At 33.7% G+C, this 24,277-nt stretch overlaps 1 protein-coding gene across 2 annotated transcripts; it reads right to left on the bottom strand.

Annotated features, from left to right (window-relative positions):
- Positions 1-1,586: 1,586 nt before the first annotated feature.
- HNF4G (hepatocyte nuclear factor 4 gamma) lies at positions 1,587-23,817 on the bottom strand (the record flags this gene model as incomplete). 2 transcript variants are annotated; one of them, XM_079722818.1, is made up of 10 exons in its annotated part: positions 1,587-1,708; positions 6,033-6,155; positions 7,111-7,347; positions 7,696-7,848; positions 9,844-9,931; positions 13,938-14,093; positions 15,650-15,756; positions 18,453-18,547; positions 20,430-20,601; positions 23,664-23,817. In XM_079722818.1, 10 exons carry the CDS (start codon positions 23,815-23,817, stop codon positions 1,587-1,589), a joined length of 1,407 nt encoding a protein of 468 aa, XP_079578944.1. The 2 variants fall into 2 exon arrangements, with proteins under 2 accessions (XP_079578944.1, XP_079578945.1); XM_079722819.1 differs by having other exon boundaries at positions 23,682-23,817.
- Positions 23,818-24,277: the final 460 nt, after the last annotated feature.

Raw genomic sequence — 24,277 nt, 5'->3', positions numbered from 1 at the left:
CCTTTTTATATCATTAATAATTACTAAACCAGTTTTTCCCTGCTTCAGCAAATAAAGTGTGTGTGTGTGTGTGTGAATGAGAAAGAGAGACGGAGGCATCACTGTTTCTTGAGGCAGCCTGTCAATTGTTTTAAATAAGCTCCAGCTTTAGATAATATCAAATAGTTTTGGGCTCCAATGAACTACATTCCTCAGTTCACTGGATTTTTTGAAAATACGCTGAGTCACTGATTTAAATTTGTCTTTGCTTTCATCATAACCTACCTGGTATATATTTTAGTTTCTTTAATCCGTTCAAAAGTTTGGGTTTTTTTTTTTTTTTTTGATTTGTTTTTAGGAGTAAGATTTGTTAAAAGTACAAAAGTGGTTTCTTATTCATGTTGCAACAAATTTACACTTATTTACATGTAAATATGTGTTAACAGGTAACACAATGGATAATATTCAATCATCACTCAATTGCATATATTTAAAAACCACAGTAAGAAGCTCACATTTTCATTCTATACCAAAGATTTAATCTCCTTAAAGTCAACCAGACCTGGGCTTGAATATGGCTCTCCTACTTTTTAGGTTAATGAACTTTGGTTACATTATTGAAACCCTCTAAGCTAAAGGTTTCTTCCTTTACAAGAGAAAGATAATAATACCTCTCTGACAGGGTTGTTTTGAGGATTAAATGAGGCAACGCATGTGTGACAGATGGCTACTTTGTCTCCCAATAGCAGAAGCCCAGTGATGTACAGTTTTTGTTGGCACGAGGCTTTCTACCTAACACTCCCAGCCTCCCCGAGAAAAAGACGTGGGCATGGGCTAAGTTCTAGTCAATGGATGTCTGCTTCTAGATTGTTTTAGGAGAGGGAATTAAATGTCTGTCTTGGTTGAGCCACTCTTTTAAGAGTTTCCTTTTTACAGTTTAACCTGTATCCTAACTGATAAAACTAACATGTTTTATTTTATCATACATCTTCAAATATAGGCAGATTTCAAGGAATACCCAGTCATCTATGGAATGCCTATTTATAATTTTCTAAACTTAATATAGGCATATTTAACTGTGGGCCAAAAAGATACTTCTTAGCCACTGGATATCCATAAGTGATTTTTCTTCAAAGAAATACACCCTATTCTACACTGACTGCTTTAATTTTTGAATTTACAAGTTTAAAATTTATTTAAAAACTTGGTTCATTTAATATTAATCTGGGATTTCTGATCTACTGTTAGCAGTCACAAAAAGAATACTTAGTTCTGCATCACATCACCATAAGCAATTATTTACAGATTTAAATTAATAATAAGACAACAAATGAAAGTAGTACATAAGATTCAACTGGTTCAGGCACAGTACAAGTTTATATTATATAAACATATTGAAACTCAGATATACATTGGTTGCATCTAAAGGTTTTAAACAATAGCAACAACAAACAAAATGAGCATATAAACAAGAAAACGGGATACCATCTTATAACAGCACCATGAAGAAGCCTTGGCTAAGAGTTTGCCAAAAGTGCTATCCTGAGATATTTCAAGACCAACAACTTTTCACATTTATGCAGTGCCATTCAGAAGTAAACATATTCTCACAATTGCTTCTGTTTGGAGAGAGGCTGGTGTGAAATGACTGAAGCTTGATTTGCAGCTATTTTGTACGGTTCTTGTCCAGAGACTTGAGGTGGGGAAGGAAGTGGGGTTTCTGGAGTTGCTAAAAAAGAATCAGAGAATTGTATGTAATGGTGACAATCACCTTGGCCCATCCCATTAAGTCCTGCATGACACCAATATGCATTACTTTATTTTGGATATGTTTTTAAAAGATCATATATAAAGTAGTGATTATAATACATTATCAGGTCATTGACATACTACTGGAGATGCACTCCCATCTTACTGTCCCAATTAGCATTAAAATAAATCATACTTAAAAATCTTGACAGTCACTTTAAGGTGTCTTCGGACTTTCTTAATAGCATTTATGAACATCTGATTCTCTCATAAACCCAGCAGAAAAAAAGTTAAAATGAAAAGAATTAACAGAAAGCTAGTTTTTTCCCCAAATATTTCAATATAAATTTTATATTGTAAATCAAAATTGCAATCAAAAAAGCACATAAAATAAAACACATTTGGTCTAGGTTTTACTAATTCAAACATTAGATGACATAAAAAATTAAGGTAAGATAACTTTTCAAGGGCTTTGAAATCTATGTTGTAGTTAAAAGCATCTAAAAAATACTGGCTTTGTCACTTCAAAGTTATTCTATTACAAATACACTTGGTGGTCCCTTCCCCATCAATGCAAAGAGCACTGAGTAATTTAAAAAAAATAAGTTACAGTTTGAGTACTTCATTGTCTATAATAGTATTTCTTTCTATTGGCAAATTTTAACCATATTACAAAATAATCTAGAAGCCATTCTATAATTTTTTAAAGCTTGAAATATTTTAGTACTCGCATTATTATTCCAGATATTTAACAGAACAAATAGAAAATGTTTAATGATCAGACTGAGGCATTGCAAACTTCATAGAGTTTTTTTTTCCCAAACAGTTTTTAAAAATTCTATACAAAATGAGAACAGTCCCTTTTTGCCTGGTTTTCTTTAATATATTAACTTTATATTATTAAGTGTGAATTAGCAGTTACTTAGAAACAATGTCTTTAGATATAATTTAATTGACAAAAGAATTACCAAATTTGCTTTAAAAATTATTCCTGGATATTTTGGATGGATCTAACACTCAAGTAGTCTGCTCTAAAAGACCAAGAAAATATGCATGAACTTAAATATGTGTGTATGCTTGTGTTTAATGTTTTGCTTTGTGTAAAATATAAACTGTTCCAAATGAGTACAAGCAAAGCAAAGTTTTCCTTTACAAATGAATTTCTTACATATTATGTTGAGAGAGGGAAAATAAAAATAAAAAGTGTGATGATGTGATTCTAAAAAGATTAGGGTGAGCAAACATGCTTTTAAAATACTACAAAGCTAACATTTAAAAAGTAAAGGATTTAACCACCAGCAGAATTGTTAAACTTTCTTGTCAGTTGATACCTACAATGTTCAATGTGTTGTTAATGTGTTTTATTTTCCAAGTTTATGAATAACTGGTCTCTAAGAGACACAACTTCATAGACTCTTTGGTATGGTATTGGGCTTGCCTCTCTCTGCTCTAGACTATTAATTAAATGAAAGTGGTAACATCTGCTTTGCAAGAATGGTCCCAGTATGGAGGTTCCTCAAAAAATTAAAACCAGAACTTCCATAGTATCCAGCAATTCCACTCCTGGGTATATATCTGAAGAAAACAGAAACGCTAATTTGAAAAGATACATGCACCTCAATGTTCATAGCAGCTTTATTTACAATAGCCAAGATATGGAAGCCACCTAAGTGTCCATTAACAGATGAATGGACAAGGAAGATGTGAAAAATATATAGAGAGATATATTTTTATATATTGAATATTATATATTATATATATATATCATTTATATATTGAATATTATATATTTTATATATATATCATTTATATATTGAATATTATATATTATATATATCATTTATATATTGAATATTATATATTATATATATATATCATTTATATATATATGGATATTACTCAGCCATAAAAAAGAATGGAATTTTGCCACTTGCAACAACTTGGATGGAACTGTAGTGTATTATGCATAGTGAAATAAGTCAAACAGAGAAAGACAAATACTGTATGTTTTCACTTACATGTGGAAACTAAACAATAAAACAAATGAATAAATATAACAAAGCAGAAACAGACTCATAGATACAGAGAACAAACTAGTGGTTACCTGTGAGAAGTTGGGGAGAGGGAAGGGGAAGACACAAGAAGGGGATTGAGAGGCACAAACTACTAGGTATAAAATAAGATACAGGGATGTGATGTACAACACAGGGAATATAACCAATATAACCAATAACTTTAAATGGAATATAATCTATAAAAATATTGAATCACTATGTTGTAAACCTGAAACCAATATACCATCGTAAATCAACTGTACTTCAAGGAAAAAACAAAAGCGAATGTTCCCAAATTAATGTCTTTCAACTACATTGGGACCCACAGATTAAATGTGCTATAATATACATCATTTGTATTTTTTTCTAACAATTTCATTTCTGTCTCTGTCATATACTCAAAGAACTTTGTGTTTCAGACACTATTTACACATAGATCTACCAGTGTGTGTATCTAAAGAACAGCAGTGATAGCATGAATTTCTGTGGCTTCTACTCTCCCTACCACTAGGTAGCAGTCAGATGGAATGGTACTCACTTAATTTTGTCGCATTGCACTGAACATTTGGGTAAAACAACATTGTAGCTAGTTATTAAGGGCAATTGTAAATTCAGTAGGCAATGCTGGTACCCATAATAATTATATCACAATAACTGAAGGCATCTCAGTGAGGTAGCTGGTTTAGTGTTCAGAGGCAATAGATCAAAAGTAAATCTGGAATTAATTAGTATGAATTCAGAAGCAATTAATTCTAGATATTTTTGTCAAATAGAGATTTTTTTAATCTCCAATGTGACATATAAAAATAAAATTTGTGTTAAATCTGCAATAATATCAGATTAACTATCTACTAGCAACCCCTAGTATTTATATAGTCATTTTAGTTCCAAAGAACTAAAGGAAGCCTAATCAGCACACGCTTTGCACAATTATGATATACACAAATGTCAGTTATTACAGCTTAGTTAAGTAGCACCAGTCCTTCAAAAACATGGTTCAAATTTCAGTTAGCATGCTAACTCTAATTAACTGTGAGTATTGCATAAACTGACAAACTTCACTGTGTTACAGACTTCACAAACTTCACTGATAACTCTTCAGTCTACAAATAATTACCTAAAGCAATAGATGCGCATTTTGATCAGTGACCAATCACATCACATCCTTCAGTCTGTCCATGATTATTCAATGAACAGATTTCCTTCAGTTCATACACTGACAACAAACTGTGTAGTTGTGTTGCCTCCTCGTCTCCCTCTCAGTGACAAATCCACATGACAATTTGCAAAAATGGACAACTGAAAGATAATTGGCCAAAAGGGGAGAATGTGCAGTAAAGAAACAAAAAGTGATAATGTTGGAAGTGAAATTCAAATCGAACATAAATGGAGTTACAGAAGAAAGAGCTGACGATGGAAATGTTGACACTACTATTGTTTGAGTCCCTAAAAATTCAGCCAAGAACTTAGTGAAGGAAAGCTTGTCAACAGAAATGAGGAACCAGTTGCACTGAAAAGGTTGAAGAGGTCCCAGAGGGAGTGAAACTGGCAAAAAACTTCACATCAAATGGATTCTCAGAGATATTTTAGGACATTAAAAATGCAAAGGATAAAATGTTGGAAACTGACCCAAACTTCCAAAAGAGTAAAATCCATCAAAGATGCTCACTTCCTCTTGTAAGTCATTAGAAGAGAACATGGCAGGCAGTGTTCAAACTACTCTTCATTTTTTTACAAAAAATAAAACACATTAATTCTCAGTGTTATTAATATTTTAAATTATGGTGCACTAAGCGTTAAAACTACTATTTTTTCTTTTAGTTGCCATATACATTTATAACCTATAGCTAAAAGAGTTCTTGATATTTTGACAAATATATTTAAAGGTCACAAGCAATTATAATTTTCCTGTTGATTATTAAGATTCCTTTGCATGGTTCCACCTTGTAGAGTCATTTTTATGGTCCTGTACTACCCGGCAAAGCTAGGACATCCTGTATGTTCTTTTGTGCTCCTAAACCTATGAAGAAGAAAGATTTAGTACTCACATCTCCATTTTAGGGAGAAAACTCATACCTAAGAAGAATAAGTGACTTGCTTCACAATCTCCTACAATTAAATCTTGGAGAAGAAATTATATCCAATATTTATAATTTCTGGGCACAAATAGATTCTTTCCCCAAATTCCACCTTTTCTCAGGTAATTAAGTTTAAGAAATACTATGTTTCAAAAGTAGCCCAGATACTTACAGATCTGGTCTGTATGAACCAGGGTTGACATTGGACCCAAAAGTATAGTTTGTCCAGTTAATGGATCTTGAGATAAATGTGGGTGCATTGGATGATGGAGATGGTTAGCCTCACTGGAAGCACCTACAGAAGATAAAAAGATACTTGCATTAATGATATTTAATCAGCAACAGCAAGTTTACCTTGGAATAATTGTTTTGATTGACAGCTTGAATATTGCTATTTTTGCAAAGTGCTTTTTGGAAATTCAAAAATAAATTAATAGAGCCACTGCCATGTTAAAGACAATGTCAGCTTTCACTGTACATTGGTTAGATTAATGTTGTGTCATATTATGTTGTATATTAATAATGGACCTTCTGTGCAGTTTCCTGGAATTGCTAGGTTTGCTGCCTGTTGTTAAGGCAATTCCAGGAATCACTTACCTTAAGCTTACAGTATTTGGGATCACCCTACTAGCATAAACAACTTTTATTTCAGAAAGATATCATTAGAAACACATTAAGCACTAGCAAACTAAAATTAAACTAAACTAAAATAAAGTGATTTTATAAGGAAATTTAATCTAGATCAGAATACAAAATAAATGATTTCTTAAGTTATTCCTGACATCTACTGCAGCAATGAAATCTCGTCTTTCCCTTTTCATTGTGTTGTGTCAGTTAATTACTTCAGGAACACAATGTTTATTTTTAAAGTATTTACTATATATATTTTTTGGTTATGTTGCAATTCCGATATCCTTGAGCTTTTAGAGGAGTCAAGGCATAGAAAAATATAATATACTCCAAGAAGTACTAACAATAGGAGATATAGTTCTATTTACCATATTTGGGAGGATCTGAAAATTGAGGAAAGAAGGACAGGGTAGGGTAAAGATGGTGGAGGTGAGTACAAATGGAGGGGAGGTTTGAATGTGTTCAAGTATTTCTGTTCCCATCCAATGGGTTTTGCAGACTTTCAAAATATAAAATACTGAGTTCATTACCTCATGGACAAAAGGTAAACAGGTCAAGTTGCTCTAAAGTACTGTGGTATGATGTTAATAAATAAAATAGAAATTCTTAAATATACTCACCACCCAGTAACATCTCCTGAAGTAAGTTGTCGATTTTAACCATCCCAAAAAGTTTAACAAATTGTATCTGCTCAATCATTTGCCAAGTGATGCTCTGCAGCGTCGGCAGGAGCAGAAGCAGCTCCCCAAACCGGCCCCGGGAGTCGTACTGCCGGTCGTTGATGTAGTCCTCCAAACTCAGCTGCACTTGGAACCGCATGTTCTTAATCTTTACTGGATCACTTAGCCCTTTTGCGTCTAATAAAGGAATAAAAAGGGCAGTCTAAATACTTAACCTTACTAGAGTGTAACAGAAAATATTCTAGTATTTGAAAAAGTAGTTTAATTTTCACTGCATTTTTTTTTTTTTTCCAGTACGTGGGCCTCTCACTGTTGTGGCCTCTCCCGTTGCGGAGCACAGGCTCCGGACGCGCAGGCTCAGCGGCCATGGCTCACGGGCCCAGCCGCTCCGCAGCATGTGGGATCTTCCCGGACCAGGGCACGAACCCGCATCCCCTGCATCGGCAGGCTGTCCCTCAACCACTGCGCCACCAGGGAAGACCAATTTTCACTGCAATTATTTTTAATGGAACTTTGGAAACAAACCTGGATCAAAAAATACAATTGCCTTCAAACAAGCATATTCATTGTCATCAATCTGAATTTCTTGAAAGGGTCGGACCAGCTCGTCTAGAACCCGGTTGGCCACACGGCTAATCTCAACTTCACAGCTGTTGCGGTGAATAATGTAATTGTTTCCTAGGTAAAAAATAAAATAAAATAAGCAACCTCCTCACACACACAAAATTGTCAGATTTTGTTTAATTTTTTACAAACCAATATTTTAAATGGTCTTCCCTTGAAGAAACAGGAATAGTACTTCCTCTTTCAAGAGCATTGTTAGTTATGTTAGAAAAACTTTAGAACACTTACAGGATCAATAACATTGATAATATGATCACATGCATTTTAACAGCCTTGGTCACTTGTGATAATACTAAAGTACAGACTAATAGCAAGCTAATTATTGACAAGGGAGAAACGAGGCATAATGATTAGCTTTCAACTATATCAGTTATCTATCAGTGTTTTACTCATTAATGAGCATATTACAAAACCTAAAGAATCTCCCTTGCTTACAGTGAACCAAAAATGGCATTCCTTTAGTGGTCTAGGTGTATATACATGTAACCACTACTGAGACACAATTTTAATAAGCCTAAGTAGACGACGCTGATTTTTGAAAATTAGCATGTATATTCTCATGAGTTGCCTCATTAAATAGTAAATTCTCTCTTCCTGGACTTGTTTAAGTAGAGACGGGATGATCTCTTTACGGGGCTGTATTCAAAGGAGTTCAGAAATTGGACAGAGAACTGGACCACCTAATCCCTAAAGGAATTCTACCTTAGAAAGTCTCGGGCTATAATATGATACTATTATAGCTTCTAAAACATTAGAAAATTGGAAGCTTATTTTAGCCCCTAAAATAGCTGCTAAATTTCTATTTTCTGGTTTTATAGAAAACAGAATATTCTGACTTCTTTCACTGCAGGCAAAGACAATCTTCAGTATAAATAATAACATGTGCAAAATTATTCAAAAAATGTAGCCCTGCTCTTCTTATGGAAAGTTAAAGTACCTAATTATTTAGGGTAAAACAATTTAGAACTATGTAGTAAAATTGTTTTGATTTTTATGTATATTGTATTCAGATTTATAATGAGAACAGTATTGTAGGGGAACTAAAAATGCAAGAGAAAGTTTAACAGAATTTAAAAGCAGTCATATCATGTGGTTTAGAATCCTGGCTCTATCCCTTACTTGCTTTGTGACCTTAGGTAAATTTCCTCGGCCTTCATGTCTTCACCTACGAAACAGGCTGAAAATAATAGTACATATCCCTCAGGGTTATTGTGAAGATTAAATGAGAGAGTGTATATATAAACATGTAAAGCACTTAAAGCAATGCATCGTACATAGTAAGTCCTCAGTAAATATTAGCTATTGTGATATTATGTTCAATTTATTTATATTTGGGACAAAATATCTATCACAAAAATGGAATAAGACAATTTAATCATCATTTCACACAGCCAGAGGGAGGTTGCGCTTAGAAACATTAGAGAGATCTCAAATATCCCAACAGGAAACCTAACTTTATAAGTTAAGTAGGGGATCAGGGTACTTCCTTAATGAAGACACAAGCCTTTCCTTTGTGTCTTCTCCCACCTGCCATCCTACTTTTGCGTGTTATAGCACTGCTCTTTAACTCTCATAATTTTTCAGACATTGTCACAAAAAGTTTTTTTTAACTTGGGGTTCTGTAGCATATCATGGGCAATGAGATCATAGGAGATAAACACGTTCCTTAGAAGAGTATAAAATAATATATATCATAATTATTAGGTAGACACTGAGACTGTATGAAACAACACTGGGACTCAATAAGATGGTGACACAAATCACTAACTCTTTGTCCTGATATGATTTAAACATACCTCAATGTTATGTTTATTGAGCAACATCTTTTATTTTAAAATCTTAACGCACCCTGAACATCCACTCTGAACTTCCCTGAATTAACGGCAAGGAAAAACAGGGCTTGAGTGAGGACCTGACCAACTAAGTCCAATTTGTGAAGTGACAGAACCATTTGGCAGTGTCTATGAATGCCTGGTACATACAGAATAGGCCCCATGGAAGTATGAAGCATGCATAATTTTTTCTCAAATTAAAAAGAAAAAAACTTACCCAAAAGCAAAATATCTTTATACACCATGGATCTTTTTGTAGCTCCAAGCAGTAAATGTTCCCCTGCGTGAGCTCTCAACAGTGCCACCTTAATGAAAAATTCCAAGTTTAACAATTAATTATAAAATATAATGATTAAAAGATTATATAAGCCTGATTAACTTAGTATTCTTTAAGACTGGGACTTTTTTTGTTTTAACAACTACAATATTCATAGATTCTTGCCATGATTAAGGCTTCCATTTTTCTATTTTTAGCATGTCAACAGAGTTTTACTTTTCAAAATTTCTAAAACTAACAAGTCAATACAATGGCAGCAAAAAGAAAAAGAAAAAGAAAAGCAGAACAGTTTAGTGTTTGGGAGTGAATGATGTTTGGGCATAGAGTCAAACAAACCAGAGTTCGAATTCTGGCTTGGCCACTTACTCCTGTTTAACCTTGGGTTAGTTGACCAGTATGTTTCGGACTAATTTGTTTTCATCTATCAAATGGAGAGAGTGATAAAAATCTGAAAGTGTAGCCATGAGGACTAAAGGAGAAAATATATGTAAAACAAGATCTCTTATACATAATCAACTGAATAAAAAAAAGCAAAACAAAGATTGGTGATATAGCGAAATGAGTATGGGGGATCTGGGTTCTGACACTTTCTAGATTGAACCTTTAGCTCTGCACTAAGCTCTCAAAGGAGCTCCGTTGCCTGCTGAATATCACCAGTAGGAAGAATAGGAAGCATTTCAAATTTAACACATCAAAGTAATGCTTCTCCAACATCTTCATCTCCTTAGAAAATGGCACCATCATCCAAAATGCTTTCTCACACCCAAACAAGGGTCTATTTGGATCCCTCTCTCACTGTACAGCAAATCCTAGTGTTACTTCTCCATTGCTACGGCCCCTGGCCAAGCCTTGGTCATTCTTTGCCTGGCCCACCAAACTACACTCCAAAGAGCTACTAGGTATTCCTGCTTCCTTTCTGGTTCCTCCATCCTAAGTCCTTCTTGCCAGAGCTTCTACGATGATATCTTGTAATAATAATAATCACTTAATATCACTCCTCTGCTAAAAATTCTTCACTGGTTTCTTAATGTCTTTAGAATAAGACCCAAAAACCTCAACCATGGCCTCACATGAGGTTATGGCTTAATGCTTTGCCCCCCTGCCCATGTCTCTGGTTTCATCTTACAACATCCTTTGCTCACTTTTCTCCAGGCACACTATGCCTGCCTGCCTCAGAGCGTTTGAACTTGCTGTTCCTGTACCCAGAATGCTTTCTCCTCAGATCTTGACATGCTTAGCCCCTTGTCACTCAGGTCTCAAGAAAAATCTTCTTTAATCCCCAATTTAAAGGATCTGCTACCACTCCACCTCCAGTCATTCTGCAACAACTCATCCCATTTCATTTTATAGAACTCTTCCCCACCTAGAATTAACTTACTCATTATCCGTATATTTTTATTGTCTGTGTCTCCCAAATAGAATGCAAATTTTATGAGAATAGTGGTCTGTATTTTTACTGCCGGATACTCACAGTTCCTAAAACTGAACAGTAATCCTAAGAAATATTTGTCTGATGAATACACTGAGTGAATTTAACTGATATATGGTTCAGTTTTAAAAGCTGTTAAGTTTTTAAAGAGATTATAAAACTTATGCCACAGAGCGCCCGAGAGCATTAAATAAAATAATGTAATATATAATGCATTTGAAACCTGAGTGCCTTATCCATAATAGACATTCACCAATCCATGGCTATTAATGTTATACTGTTAATATTAGTGTCAGGGCTTCCCTGGTGGCGCAGTGGTTGAGAGTCCGCCTGCCGATGCAGGGGAAGCGGGTTCGTGCCCCGGTCTGGGAAGATCCCACATGCCGCGGAGCGGCTGGGCCCGTGAGCCATGGCCGCTGAGCCTGCGCGTCCGGAGCCTGTGCTCCGCAATGGGAGAGGCCACAACAGTGAGAGGCCCGCGTACCACAAAAAAATAAATAAATAAATAAATAAATAAATATTAGTGTCAGTTAGTAAATGAAAACTATTATTGACAAGTTACAGGATTTCAATTTCCCAAGTTTTAAATCATTGTCTTCATACAGGTCAGCAACTTTTTTTTAAAAAAAGAGTGGTAATAAAAATATAAAACTGATAAATAACATAACCCTACTTATATGGCTTGGGGTGAGACAAGTAAGTTTTAGCAATTTAGCATTATTCACTCTGAAATAACCTTCTGAGCCAAGCTATCTTTATGATATGTCCACAACCATGACTCATACCAGGAAGGGAGTTACAGAACATTTTAAGAATGATTTCAGATTTCACAGTATTTTCTTGTTGTAACCAGGTGAAATGCTCTCCTAGAAATATAACTGCTAACTTTCTGTGATCACTTATTTTCCGGTTATATAAATATTTTGCCCTTCTTTGATTTTTAAACAATCATGTACTTTTCCCTTTGATTGTTTCTTTGTCTTTGTTTATCAATGATAAAGAGCATTGGTCAGAGGGTATAAAAATAGACACTGGTTATATTATATGTCATGCTTTATTTAACCTGGGGGAACTGGACATTTTCAAATTATTTACATCTACAGAATATTATATACTACTTAGAAGAGTTAAAAATGAATCTGAAACTAATAATCTAATCTTTATAGACTAATTAGAACATGAAACTTCTTAACTACTTTTTTTGTTAAGAAAGTGGATTGCTTTATTAGAAACAGTGAATATAAAAAGGAGATTGATTTCAGGTAAGAACTCTTTAAAAATATTTCAAGACTATACAAGTAAAAACTTTTTACAAAGATGTTCAGCATTCTTTTTCCCTTGGTTCATTTTAAAGAACCTAAATATTTTATTTACTTAAAGACATCAAAATGTTAGACCGCTGGTGAGTTAAGCTCCTTGAGATAATTCAAAATATCAAATATCTCAATTTTTGAGAACTTATATATTTGATGCTAGTAATTAAAAGATTATATTATACTGATATACATTTTTTTTTACTGATTTGAATACAGTATGTTGATAATCTGAAGGTAAGGTCACTTGAGAAATGAGATCAGCTAATTTTTCTAACGTTCAAGTTGTATTTTAGCCACCAAGTTCTGTTACAATTCTACAGGTTCAAAGAAAAAGTCAGATTAAGTCTCATCAGTGCCCCTACTGCTGGTCATTTTTATGGGTAACTAGCAGTTTCCCCCTCCCTCTCGAATAGTCAAGGTTTATAGACCTGTTAACACTGATTAAATGGCAGTACTTTCCAATATGTTTACATTTACAATAAATAATGTAATAATAAATATAAAACACATAAACTTGAAGGTTGCTTACAGGTTAATTTATCAGAAAAACTCCAATGTGCATAGCCTTGCAGAAAGTCTGGGGAAAATTAGAGTTCATAAACTGTGAAGGGTAGAGACAAGTATCTTAGCTACTTCTTTAAACATATTGGAAAGTGAACTTTTAACTATTAACTAAAATATCTTAATATACATATGACAAAGTATGAAAATGTCTATATTAGGAAAAGATCACTACATCTGAATTCTATTTTCAGTAGATTTCAAAACACAATTCTACAGACTTTTTTTTTTTACCAGATTTATACTTTTTATACAGTAAATGCTAGAATAAAACTGACAACATGAAAGGCACAATTTTATATGTTAAGTGTATAAAAGTGCCTACAAAGACACCAACACAACCTGTGTGGTTTCTGTCTAGAAGTGGCCTGGTATTTCTGAAGAATTTTATATGCACCTTTAGTAAACAGCAGGACACAATGGGGTACCATTTGCCTTCCAGACATTTATTCTTCCAATACTTTATCTCACAATGGCAGTTATCTACTACCTGTCTTTCTCACTTACTTAAGCTTTTTAAACCTCAGGAGGGAAGAATATAGGCTTGATCAACCCTCATCCAATCAATAAATTTGTAAGACCCCTAAAATAGAATTTAAACAGTCTGTCTCTCAGTAACCTTTGTCAAATATAGTAAATCTACTACAAATATAATTAAAAGAACTGAAAAACTTAGCAAAGTTCAAAAAACATTTTTTTAAAGCATTCATAATCTCTTTAAATTATACCTGATCATCCAGTGGTAACTCACAAAAGGCAGGAATATATTTAGCCCATTCCACCAAGACTAAGAGCTGCTGTTTCATGGATTCACAGACATCACCAATACTGGCAATTTTCTTAATATTTATGTCAGTGCTCGCACCAGGGCTTGAGACTGAGATCTAGCATTAAGAACATTATATTAATTCATCACTGAACATAACACAAGACCACTATTTCTCTTTTTTCTACAACTGCAATAAGTAAGCACCATTGAAGTGGGCACTATCATTGTCACAGTATCTTGAAATATACTAAACATTTAAAATTAAGAAATCAAATACCTATCAATTCAAGTTATATTGAGAACATTCACTGCATAGCACCATGGTCTGGGAGTACTATCTTATTTTCTGGCCAAACTTGTAAAATAAGTTACCACTACTTTCAGGGAGTTTCATAATTCAAAATGGCTATACAAAGAGCTATGGAGTATCCACATGAACTATGTTGTATGATTTTATTCTTAATTGAAGATGATAGTTCCATTAAGAAAGCCCATCTTTAATTTGTTGTAATTTATGAAGGAAGGTTTCCACTGGATAAAGTTTACCAACTGAGGAGAAAAGATTTAGATGAGAAGTCAGACTATGTTGCTGCATTTAACGGAAGCCCACCCAAATAAAGTTAAGAAACCAATCTTTGACTCAGCAAGTTGAAAATCTTAATGTATAATGATAAATTTTTAAATGATATATAATTTTGAACTATCTAAGATATAAGTAGTGTTCAAATGCCTTTCTGCTGAAAAAAATCACTTTCTAAAAGTTCTTCTAAACTTAATTTTTGAACATGTGTGTGTGTGTACGTGTCTTTCTGCAGTGTATGTCTATTTCCTCACAGTTCCTTTCAGGCCATTCTCGAAATACTTTACAGGACCATCAAGTAATCTTCAAGTAATTATGATGATAATGGTGATGTTAACTTCATCATTTACCCTTGTGTTATCAAAAATGAAAGTAGTTTCATTGACTCATTATAGAACCTGATTAACAGCTATTTCATTGTTTGCTTTATAATAGAAAAATACCATTAACATTTCTAATACGGGCAATGGTAAAATAAACTTTCTTCAGAAAGTTTCTTTATTTGATTCTTAAGTGATTTACTTTTATTTATATAACTAATCACTTATATTTTTAACTTTAGAACTGATATCCTCATTCTAGAACTTTCAAATAATAAAGTTTCTCCTGTGTTTTCTAAATTCTGGTTCTTCCCTTAAATACCTCTTTCCAAAGCAGATGTTAAGGTGAGTTCTTGAATCTAGAAGTCATTTTCAAGGAAGGAAGCTCTAATGATAGGCCTCAACTAAACACTCCCAAAGCTGTGATAACTGATTTCCAGATTCAATAAATAAAACAAGATACTGCCCCCAGGGCATTGTGCTATGCATTAAGTATTTTAAATCAACCTTGCAAACAAACTTTTAACACTCAGACTGAAATGCATTTCATTTTTCCATTTAAAAAGTAGGAACTTGCCCAAGAAAATTCAAAATTGAGTCAACAGTCCAACTAATATTTTCAAAGTAAAATTCTTCAATTTGCATAGGTATAATTTTTTATAGTAATGAGCATATTTGACTGAACTTAAATCATTTTAATATTATGCCTAAATAAACATCTGATTCTATTAAACAGGGCTGGATGCTGGTGCAGCAGTAATGCAGCAGTACCTGGCGAGACCGAACTTCTGCTTGTGCCAGTGTGTTAATGGAGGGGATATTGCTGCCATCAAATGTGCTTCTTCTGGTGCTTATTCTATCACGTTCGTTTTGCACAGCTAGGGGAGAAAATCACATTATTTACTGGTCAGTTTTCTTCAATATATCTCAGAATATACAGTTTGAAGTAAAAACAACGTTACTATAAAAGTAGAAATGGGATGCCTCTAAAAGACCTTGGAGGGGGGTGCTTGAGGCAGGAAGAAAAGTATGACTGAAGGTATGTTTCATTCTGTACCATTTTTAAAGTAGAAAGAGCCAGGCTTGTCACTACAGTTCATAAAATATTGCCTTTTGGGACTTCATGATGGCACCCATGTTAGAAAGTTTTGGGTCAGCCAGTTCAGCCATGCTGTATTTTTACGAGGTTGGTTTTCCATTCTCTCAAAGTTAATAAAACCATAAGATAACTAGAAGAAGAGTACAACCTGTGAGATTGACCAGGTCAAAGATAAGAGTGTATTCACTGTCAGAAAATATGAGTCATACATTTTGAAGCTCCCATTTTTCTTTTTCTTCTAAAACACTAGCAAAAATGGAAAGTAAATTTATTTTAGTTAAGGTGATTTTCAGGTCGCAATCCTATGATCTCTTATGAAACAATGTTCTCAGGACAGTTTACAAACATTAATAAGGCAAAAACTGAAGCACGTAGGGGTCTCTCTTGAGAACATTGAGATTAGAATATCAGCATTTTAGAACAATGAATAAATATTAAGTATTTATATGAAAGTCTTCTAAGAAAGAGATCTCTTTGTTTCAGAAAGGAAAAAAAAGAATAAAGTGTATCTCCAATTTTTTTATTGAAAACTAAATTTTTAAAAATAAGGAAGAGGGAGAGGGTTAGTACGAATTAGTATACTTGTAATACATAGAATAATAGAAGTCAGATGTCAAAGTTGGATTTCAAACCTTAAAAGGTAAGATTATTTTCTCTTAACCAAAAAGAATGGAAACAAAGTCTGTAGTCCCTAAATTATTTACAGTAATGCTCTATCCAATTCTGCTGGAAAGATAAGACATTAAACTATCAGAATTTTTTCTGTAATTATTCTTTTATTAAAGAAATTCATCAATTTCTATGCCAAAATCTACTATCTAACCAAACTTACTATTAACTATCAACACCACTAATCTGAAAGAGAAAATATTAAACTTCTTGCCTTTAAGAGTGAGTAATCTTTAGTTAGAGTGAATCATTAATATTTTACTTTTAAAGCATATTTACTGGTACCTTACTTCCTCTCTCTCCTTTTTTTTTTTTTTTTTTTTTTTAGCAAATATTGTCATTGACTTTCAGCCTAAACTGACTCATTTGGAAATGTATACATGGAGGTAAAAAATTTAAAATGTAAGTTATGCTTTTATGAATTTTGTTTACATGATCGATCTTTAGAAAAATGCTAAAAGATATTGTGAACATTTGTAAGTATCTTTCAGCTACCTTTTTTGACATAAAACCATATTTATATACATTTCCATCTACCTAACCTTAATATTATGCTATTAGTGTAAATAAGAAAAATATATCTACTTTGAAAGCTAAAAGTTTCTTCCTAATCTATTTAGGAAAAATTAATACATTATTCTATGAACAGTATAAGATATACCTGCACTGTTTTTGAAAATAATTTTATTTAGCAGATTGTAAAACTCTAAACTGAATTGTAGAATCGTGGTTTGCTTTTACATTGGTAGGAGTGAAGCAGAGGTTCAAGTAGAAATGAATGAAGATAATTGACAAAGCATGTAATTAATCCCATAAACTACCAAATAGGCCACTAGAAATAAGTCATGTTGAAATGAAAGTGTTTTTCCTTTAACATTGTGAACTTTATTTTGCCTTCTTTTCTGAGACTAGCAACTGAATGAAATGAATGGAATTTTTGTCTCTTGAAAATACTGAGTGACAAAGAAAACAACTATGTTTAAGATAGGTTTGATATTTTTCACATATCTGATTTAATTTTTTAATAATATATGAAAGAGTTCTGAAAAATATATCTTTGTATGTCCTAGGGATAAGCATGTGGCAAAAGGATAAACAGAAAATTGTATAGCAGCTGTTTCCTGCCAAACATTTAAATGTGCTAAACACATTTGTTTTGCTAAATTAACCATAGTTAGAACACAGGATAATATAATTGTATTTAATATGTTCAAAATGAAATTAGTGCACATTAAAATAGAGCATCTAGTCCATTGTCTCTGTCTTTGAATAGAATATAAGCTCCCTGACAGGGGGGATTATTTTGTTCAGTATATTCACTACTGAAACCTCAGCACCCACAACAGTGTTTGGAGAGCAGCAGTGCTCAATAAATTTGTTAAATAGATAAATGAATGCATGAAAAGTCAATGTTCAGTTAATGCTTATGAAATGAATAAAGATATTCAATTGTTATTGAGAATAAAAAATCCATTTAAAATTCATTTACAATTGCATCCTATTAATATAGTTTGCCATTTAGCTTTTGAACAAGACATTGGAATATTTTTTCAGACAATAATTTTCTTGCCAGGGATTACGCAGTAGTGGATAGAACATGTCAAATCAGTCAGCAGGTAAAGACTGGCTCTACCACTCACCAGTGGGTACCAGTGTCCTTGAGTAAATTCTTAAACTCGAGGAACCACAGATTCTTCACTGAGGATAATCAGAACTCATGGAAAGGTTATTGTGATTAAATGAGAACATGTGTGTATAACACTTTTCATCAATAATGTTAATAATCATTATGTTATATATTATTACCTTCTTTTTTCATTCCTGCTCTAAAGCACTTTCTTAATCGACAGTATCTACATTGATTCCTTTTGTCTTTGTCAACAACACATTGCCGACTGAACCTACAATGCCAAAAAAATATATTAGTTTGCAGAAAACTGTTATTTATCAAAAAAAGCAAACAGACAGACTTTAAAAAGTATAGTCAAATTTAGATCAACAGAAATAATGTATAAGAACAATTAACTATGACTTTTCTAATCTCATGATCGACATGAAAATACAAGCCTCACCTCTCATGCAGTCTTTCTAATAAAACAAAACTGAATGAAATCTCACTTTTGGCCAGTATCCATGATCATTTCTATCTTGAGCCATGAAAGCCAAACCTAGTTTAAAAATTGTGGCATGCAAATTCTAATGCTTACTGCTAAATGATTTCAGTGTGACGGGGAACTTCACTCCTCTGAACTTTCACACATTTCTCTATTTAAAAATTTTTCTATTAATTTTACATCATATCCAATTGGAGTTTACTCTAAATTCCAAATTACATATCAAGAGGCAATTGAATAAAGTATAAAGAGTAGAGTCTCTGAAAAATTAGGTACCACTTCACACCCACTACAGTGGCTATAATCAGAAAAAACAGACAATAGCAAATGATGAGGTTGTGGAAAACCTGGACCTCTCACACATTGTTAGTTATAATACAAAATGATGTGGCTGCTTAGGAAAACAGTTTGGCAGTTTTTCAAAAAGTTAAACAAGAGTTACCAAATGACCCAGCAATTCCACTTCTAGGTATACACCCAAGAGAAATGAAAACATATATTCACACAAACACTTATACACAAATGTCCATAGCCGCATTATTCATAATAGCTAAAAAGTGGAGACAATCCAAATGCCCATCAGCTGATGAACAGATAAACAAATTGTGGCATACCCACACAATGGAATATTACACCTGGCAATAAATAAGAATGAAGCGCTGATACATGTTACAACATGGATGAACCTTGAAAACACTATTCTAAGTGAAAGAAGTCAGACACAAAAGGTCACATATTGTGTAATTTCGTTTATGTCAAATGTGCAAAAGAGGCAAATCTGGGCTTCCCTGGTGGCGCAGTGGTTGAGAGTCTGCCTGCTGATGCAGGGGACATGGGTTTGTGCCCCGGTCCGGGAAGATCCCACATGCCGCGGAGCGGCTAGGCCCGTGAGCCATGGCCGCTGAGCCTGTGCGTCTGAGCGCCTGTGCTCTGCAACGGGAGAGGCCACAACAGTGAGAGGCCCGCGTACCGCAAAAAAAAAAAAAAAAATATATATATATATATATATATATATATATATATATATATATATATATATATATATATTAGACAAACACTAAATTCAATTACAAAATTGTGGCACGAGAAATACATCTAAAACTTTAGAGCTGAAAATTTCATTTTATTCAGTAACATCAACAAGCTACCTAAATCATCTGCCTTTTTATAATTTTGTTCCAAGACTCAGGATGTGATGACGCTAAAATGATAAGCAATATGCAGAAACGTACACGCATTTTGAAACCATTTAAATACAGATTTATGTATGGCTATTGGTATACGAACATGTGGTGAAACAATAAAGAAACACAAGGAAAAGACAAACACCAAATTTCAGATGGTATTTACCTCTGGGAGAGAGAGGAGGAAGAGAAAGTGATAGGGGAGATGTCCACTGGAGGCTTCAATTATATTGGTCTAAACTGGGTGGTAAGCATGGGGATTTTTAAATATACATTTTATAAGTCTAAGATGTTTCATAAAAAAGAACCACCCGTGTGACTGCATGTGTATACACACCCACACATCCTCACTTTTCATGTCGCTTATAAATTTTGTTCTTAGAGTTACAGAAATTTGAAAGCTCTGAATTTTATTCCCGTACTTCTTGCATGGCATTTTGAAACACGTCTGAAGATCACCTTCTGGGTAGGAGCATTTCAAGTACCTGCAGGAATAAACGTGACTCTTGCGGATGCTGCGTCTGAAGAAGCCCTTGCACCCATCACAGCTGGAGGCGCCATAGTGCTTTCCTGTCGCTCTGTCCCCACATATAGCACATAGACAGTTGACACCATTATCTGTGGTATTCATACTTGTTGTCTCTGGCACAGAACTATCTGTTAAAGAAAGAGAAAGAGGTAGAGTGCAAGTTAGTACTGAGTATTTCTTACATAAATTGGCCTACTAATTATTTATGGGAGTGAAATAATCCCTTCCTCAGCTTCTTGGAAGCTCCACACCAGTGCTCTCCTTTTATCCACTGGCTGTTCCTGCCAGTCTCCATTCCAAACTCACCACTCGTATTTTGGAGGATTAAAATTTGGTATACCATAGGGCTCAGTCCCTCAACTATACCCTTTCCCTAGGGAAGCTCATCCAGTCCCATGACATTAAATATCATCTGTATGATGAAAAATTCCCACATTTTATTTCTAGGCCCGATGTCTCCCACGGGTATCAGTCTGAAATGCCCAAATACCTACTGAACAACTTCACTTTGGAGTTTAATAAGAATTTCAAATTAATGTATCAAAAATAGAACTCTGATTTTTTTTTTCCTCCTAGAACTTGTTCTTCCTTCAGTCTTCCCTAGTCAGTCAATGGTACCATCTGGTACCTAAGGCCAATAATCTGGGAGTCTTTACTGAATTCTCACCTTTGCTGCTCATATCCAATCCATGAGTCGTATTTAAAATACATATCAAATCCACACATTTTCAGCCTTTTACCATGGCCATTCTTATCCAATCGAACATAATCTTTTCCCTGGATTATTGCAATAGCTTCCTACCTAATTTCTCGAATACTTCCACCCTGGTTCCCCTACTGTCTATTATCAGAAAGCCCGCAATGTGCTCTTGGCATAAGAAATTCACATCACATTAGCCTTCTGCATCCAACCCTTAGATACAAAATAAAGCCTACACATATTCCCATGGCCTATAGAGCCCAGAGTGAAAAGGTTTCCCTCCCACCTCTCTGATCCCATTATCTGGCACTACTTTTCATCCTGTTCACTAGTCTCCAGTAATGTTGCCTTTTTTTTTTTTTTTTTTCTCCTTCAAGTCTGTTCCCATCTCAGAGCCTTTACACTTGCTAACCCTTCTGCCTGGAAGGGAAGCTCTTCCTCAAGAACTTCTATGAGCTGGCTATCCAGTTTCTGCTCAAATCTCACATTTTCTGTGAAACATTCTGTAAACACACATCTAAAAGCGTCGTCTTTCATTTGCCCTTCAAGTAGAACCTAGTACCCTGCTTATATTTTAAACTAACCACTTCATTTTTTAAATTATATTATGCTTCGGTCTGTTCATTTATTACCCATTTTTCCCCATAGAATAAAAACTTCATGACGTCAGAGGATTTATCTGTCTTAGTCACCCCTCTGCCTTCCAGCTCTTAGAGCTATGCCTTACATAAAGTGAGAACTCATTGTTTTGAAGAAAGATGCTTCAAAAAATCCACATAGATATTTTTGCTTAAATATTTCTTAAATTAGTTAATATTGTTTACTACATCTTTACAAATATCTATGTACTCAAAAGATATTAAATAAATAAGAATATATTATACACTTTAATTAATAATAAATTATACAATAATGTAAATATAATAACAATTCATTATTATATTTCCAATATAAAAAGGATAAAATCAAAGACTGTTATGTCCCAATTACATTCTGTAACGATATATGTATTCTACATACTAATACTTCTGAGTTGACAAATATCATCATATATAACTTCATAAAGTTACAAAAATCTTCAGTGAGAATATGCTTAAGGGTAATCACGTGACATTTTATAATTTAAATGCTAGTAATTTTTCTTTTGATCACATAAACAAAATAGATATTAGAAATATGGCAGAAGTGTTAAGGATTGACAGTGTTCTGGAAGATTATATGGAAACAAAAAAAAATTCAACTCTTGCTTCCAGTTTAATGTCATACTTACATATTATTAACAAGAATTTAGATATTATTACAAGAAAACGAGTTAGACAACACTTTGGAAATAGCCATATAAGTCAGTTGTTTTAGTAAGTATTTATGGTAAATCTGTCCCTACTATTTAGTAATCTATAGCCTTTAAAACATTCATGAGTCTATTGAGGTAAATACTTTATTAAATACCTTAGTCAAGTCTAAACATAAGGATTAAAAATAGTGACTTCCTAATAGAAGCACGGTCAATTGATTTTAAACCCTTTGTGCTAAAATTTCAGAATTCATCTTCTGAAAATTTTTAGAAATCTTCCCACTAATAAATTATTGTTGTTTATTGTAAATATTACAGCTATAGCAGTAACTGCAATTGTATAGCATAGTAGAACGTTAAGATATCCTGAGTACAAGATATATTCTCAGTCCTGAGGTAAACACACACACACACACACACACACACACACACACAGAATGTTCCAAAGCATACATAATTAGCAGATTTTAGGAGTTCTAACAATTATAACTGATTTTGGACAAAATTTTTACATGAAAAAATATCTAAATTCAAAGTCAGTAGTAAACTGTATTCTATAAAGGCATGAGCCCTAAGCAAGCCATGTCCTATTTAAAGTTAAAATGTTACAGTACATAAATACCAAGAGCTTTGTGAGGCTAAACATTAGCTTGTCAAGTGCAGTTATAATATAAACCCTTATGTCTTTTCATATTTGTGTTCAATGCAAAAACTTGATAGTAATGTTAAATACAGTTTCTCATCAGCAGCAGTTGAGAATTGGAATAATGAAAGGAGATGGTGACCAGTAAAACTCTCCAGTGTTCTAAGGACAATTTTCCATATGTCATTTTAAATGTTGCATAGAAAATATACTTTACAGCCAACCTTCCAGTATTACTCATTACTGTGATTTACAGTAAATAAAATAACTGCTGAAACTACTCTTTCTATCTAACTGGCCCATGACAGAATTCCTAGGTTACTTTATTATGCAGAGCTAAGCTTTTTCTATCTCAAACATAAGATAGCCATAGCATTATTAATTTAAAATTTTAAATTTAAAAGCCTCAGCACAAAAGATGAAATGCAAAAGCCTCAGATTTGTGGCCTTAAGAAACAAGCCCTGAATTCTCCAGCAATAAAACACACGGAACCAACACCTGGGAAGCTCAGTTTTCCTGCTCTCATTATACTTACTTTTCTTTTTTATCTACAAGCAGATGAGAACTCACCATTTGAATTATACAGAATCTGCATAGTTTCAAACTCCAAAGTTGTGTACGTTGGGTCCAAAACTTCACTGTAATTTGCCATCTCCATGTCCAGTATTGGTTCCGATACCCTCATCATTGATTTAGATACACACATACGAGTGGCACCACAGGCCCAGAGTGTGTGATGGCTGTTGGGCTTTCAATCTGTGAGGGATAATCCAAAGTTAACTGTAACTGAGTGACTTATGTGCTACAGTGGGAGGAGCTGTAAAACTGTAAACTCCTTCAGCAGGCCATATTCTGCTTACTTCTCTTTCTTTTATGGTGTACGAAAGCAATTCATTGTGATAATGTTGCAATGCTTCATGAAATCACCTTATCTGAAGTGCTTAGTGGACTAACGTGATTTCCTAAATGGATTTCCAGTAGACAATAAATGATGTCATTGAGAGGATTAAAAATAGAAAAGAGAATACCTCTGATTTTGAACTGTCATTATAGCATCATTTCTCCCATTTAAGCAGCGGAAATTTCATGCCCCATGTTCTAAAAAAATGAGAATTACTTTACTGTTATAAATTGGGTAAGTCAAGACTGTAAGTTAACACTTAACA

This window comes from Hyperoodon ampullatus (genome assembly GCF_949752795.1).
Source record: "Hyperoodon ampullatus genome assembly, chromosome: 17".
Taxonomy (NCBI): Eukaryota; Metazoa; Chordata; class Mammalia; order Artiodactyla; family Ziphiidae; genus Hyperoodon; species Hyperoodon ampullatus.
This window is presented reverse-complemented; position numbering and strand designations above follow the sequence as displayed.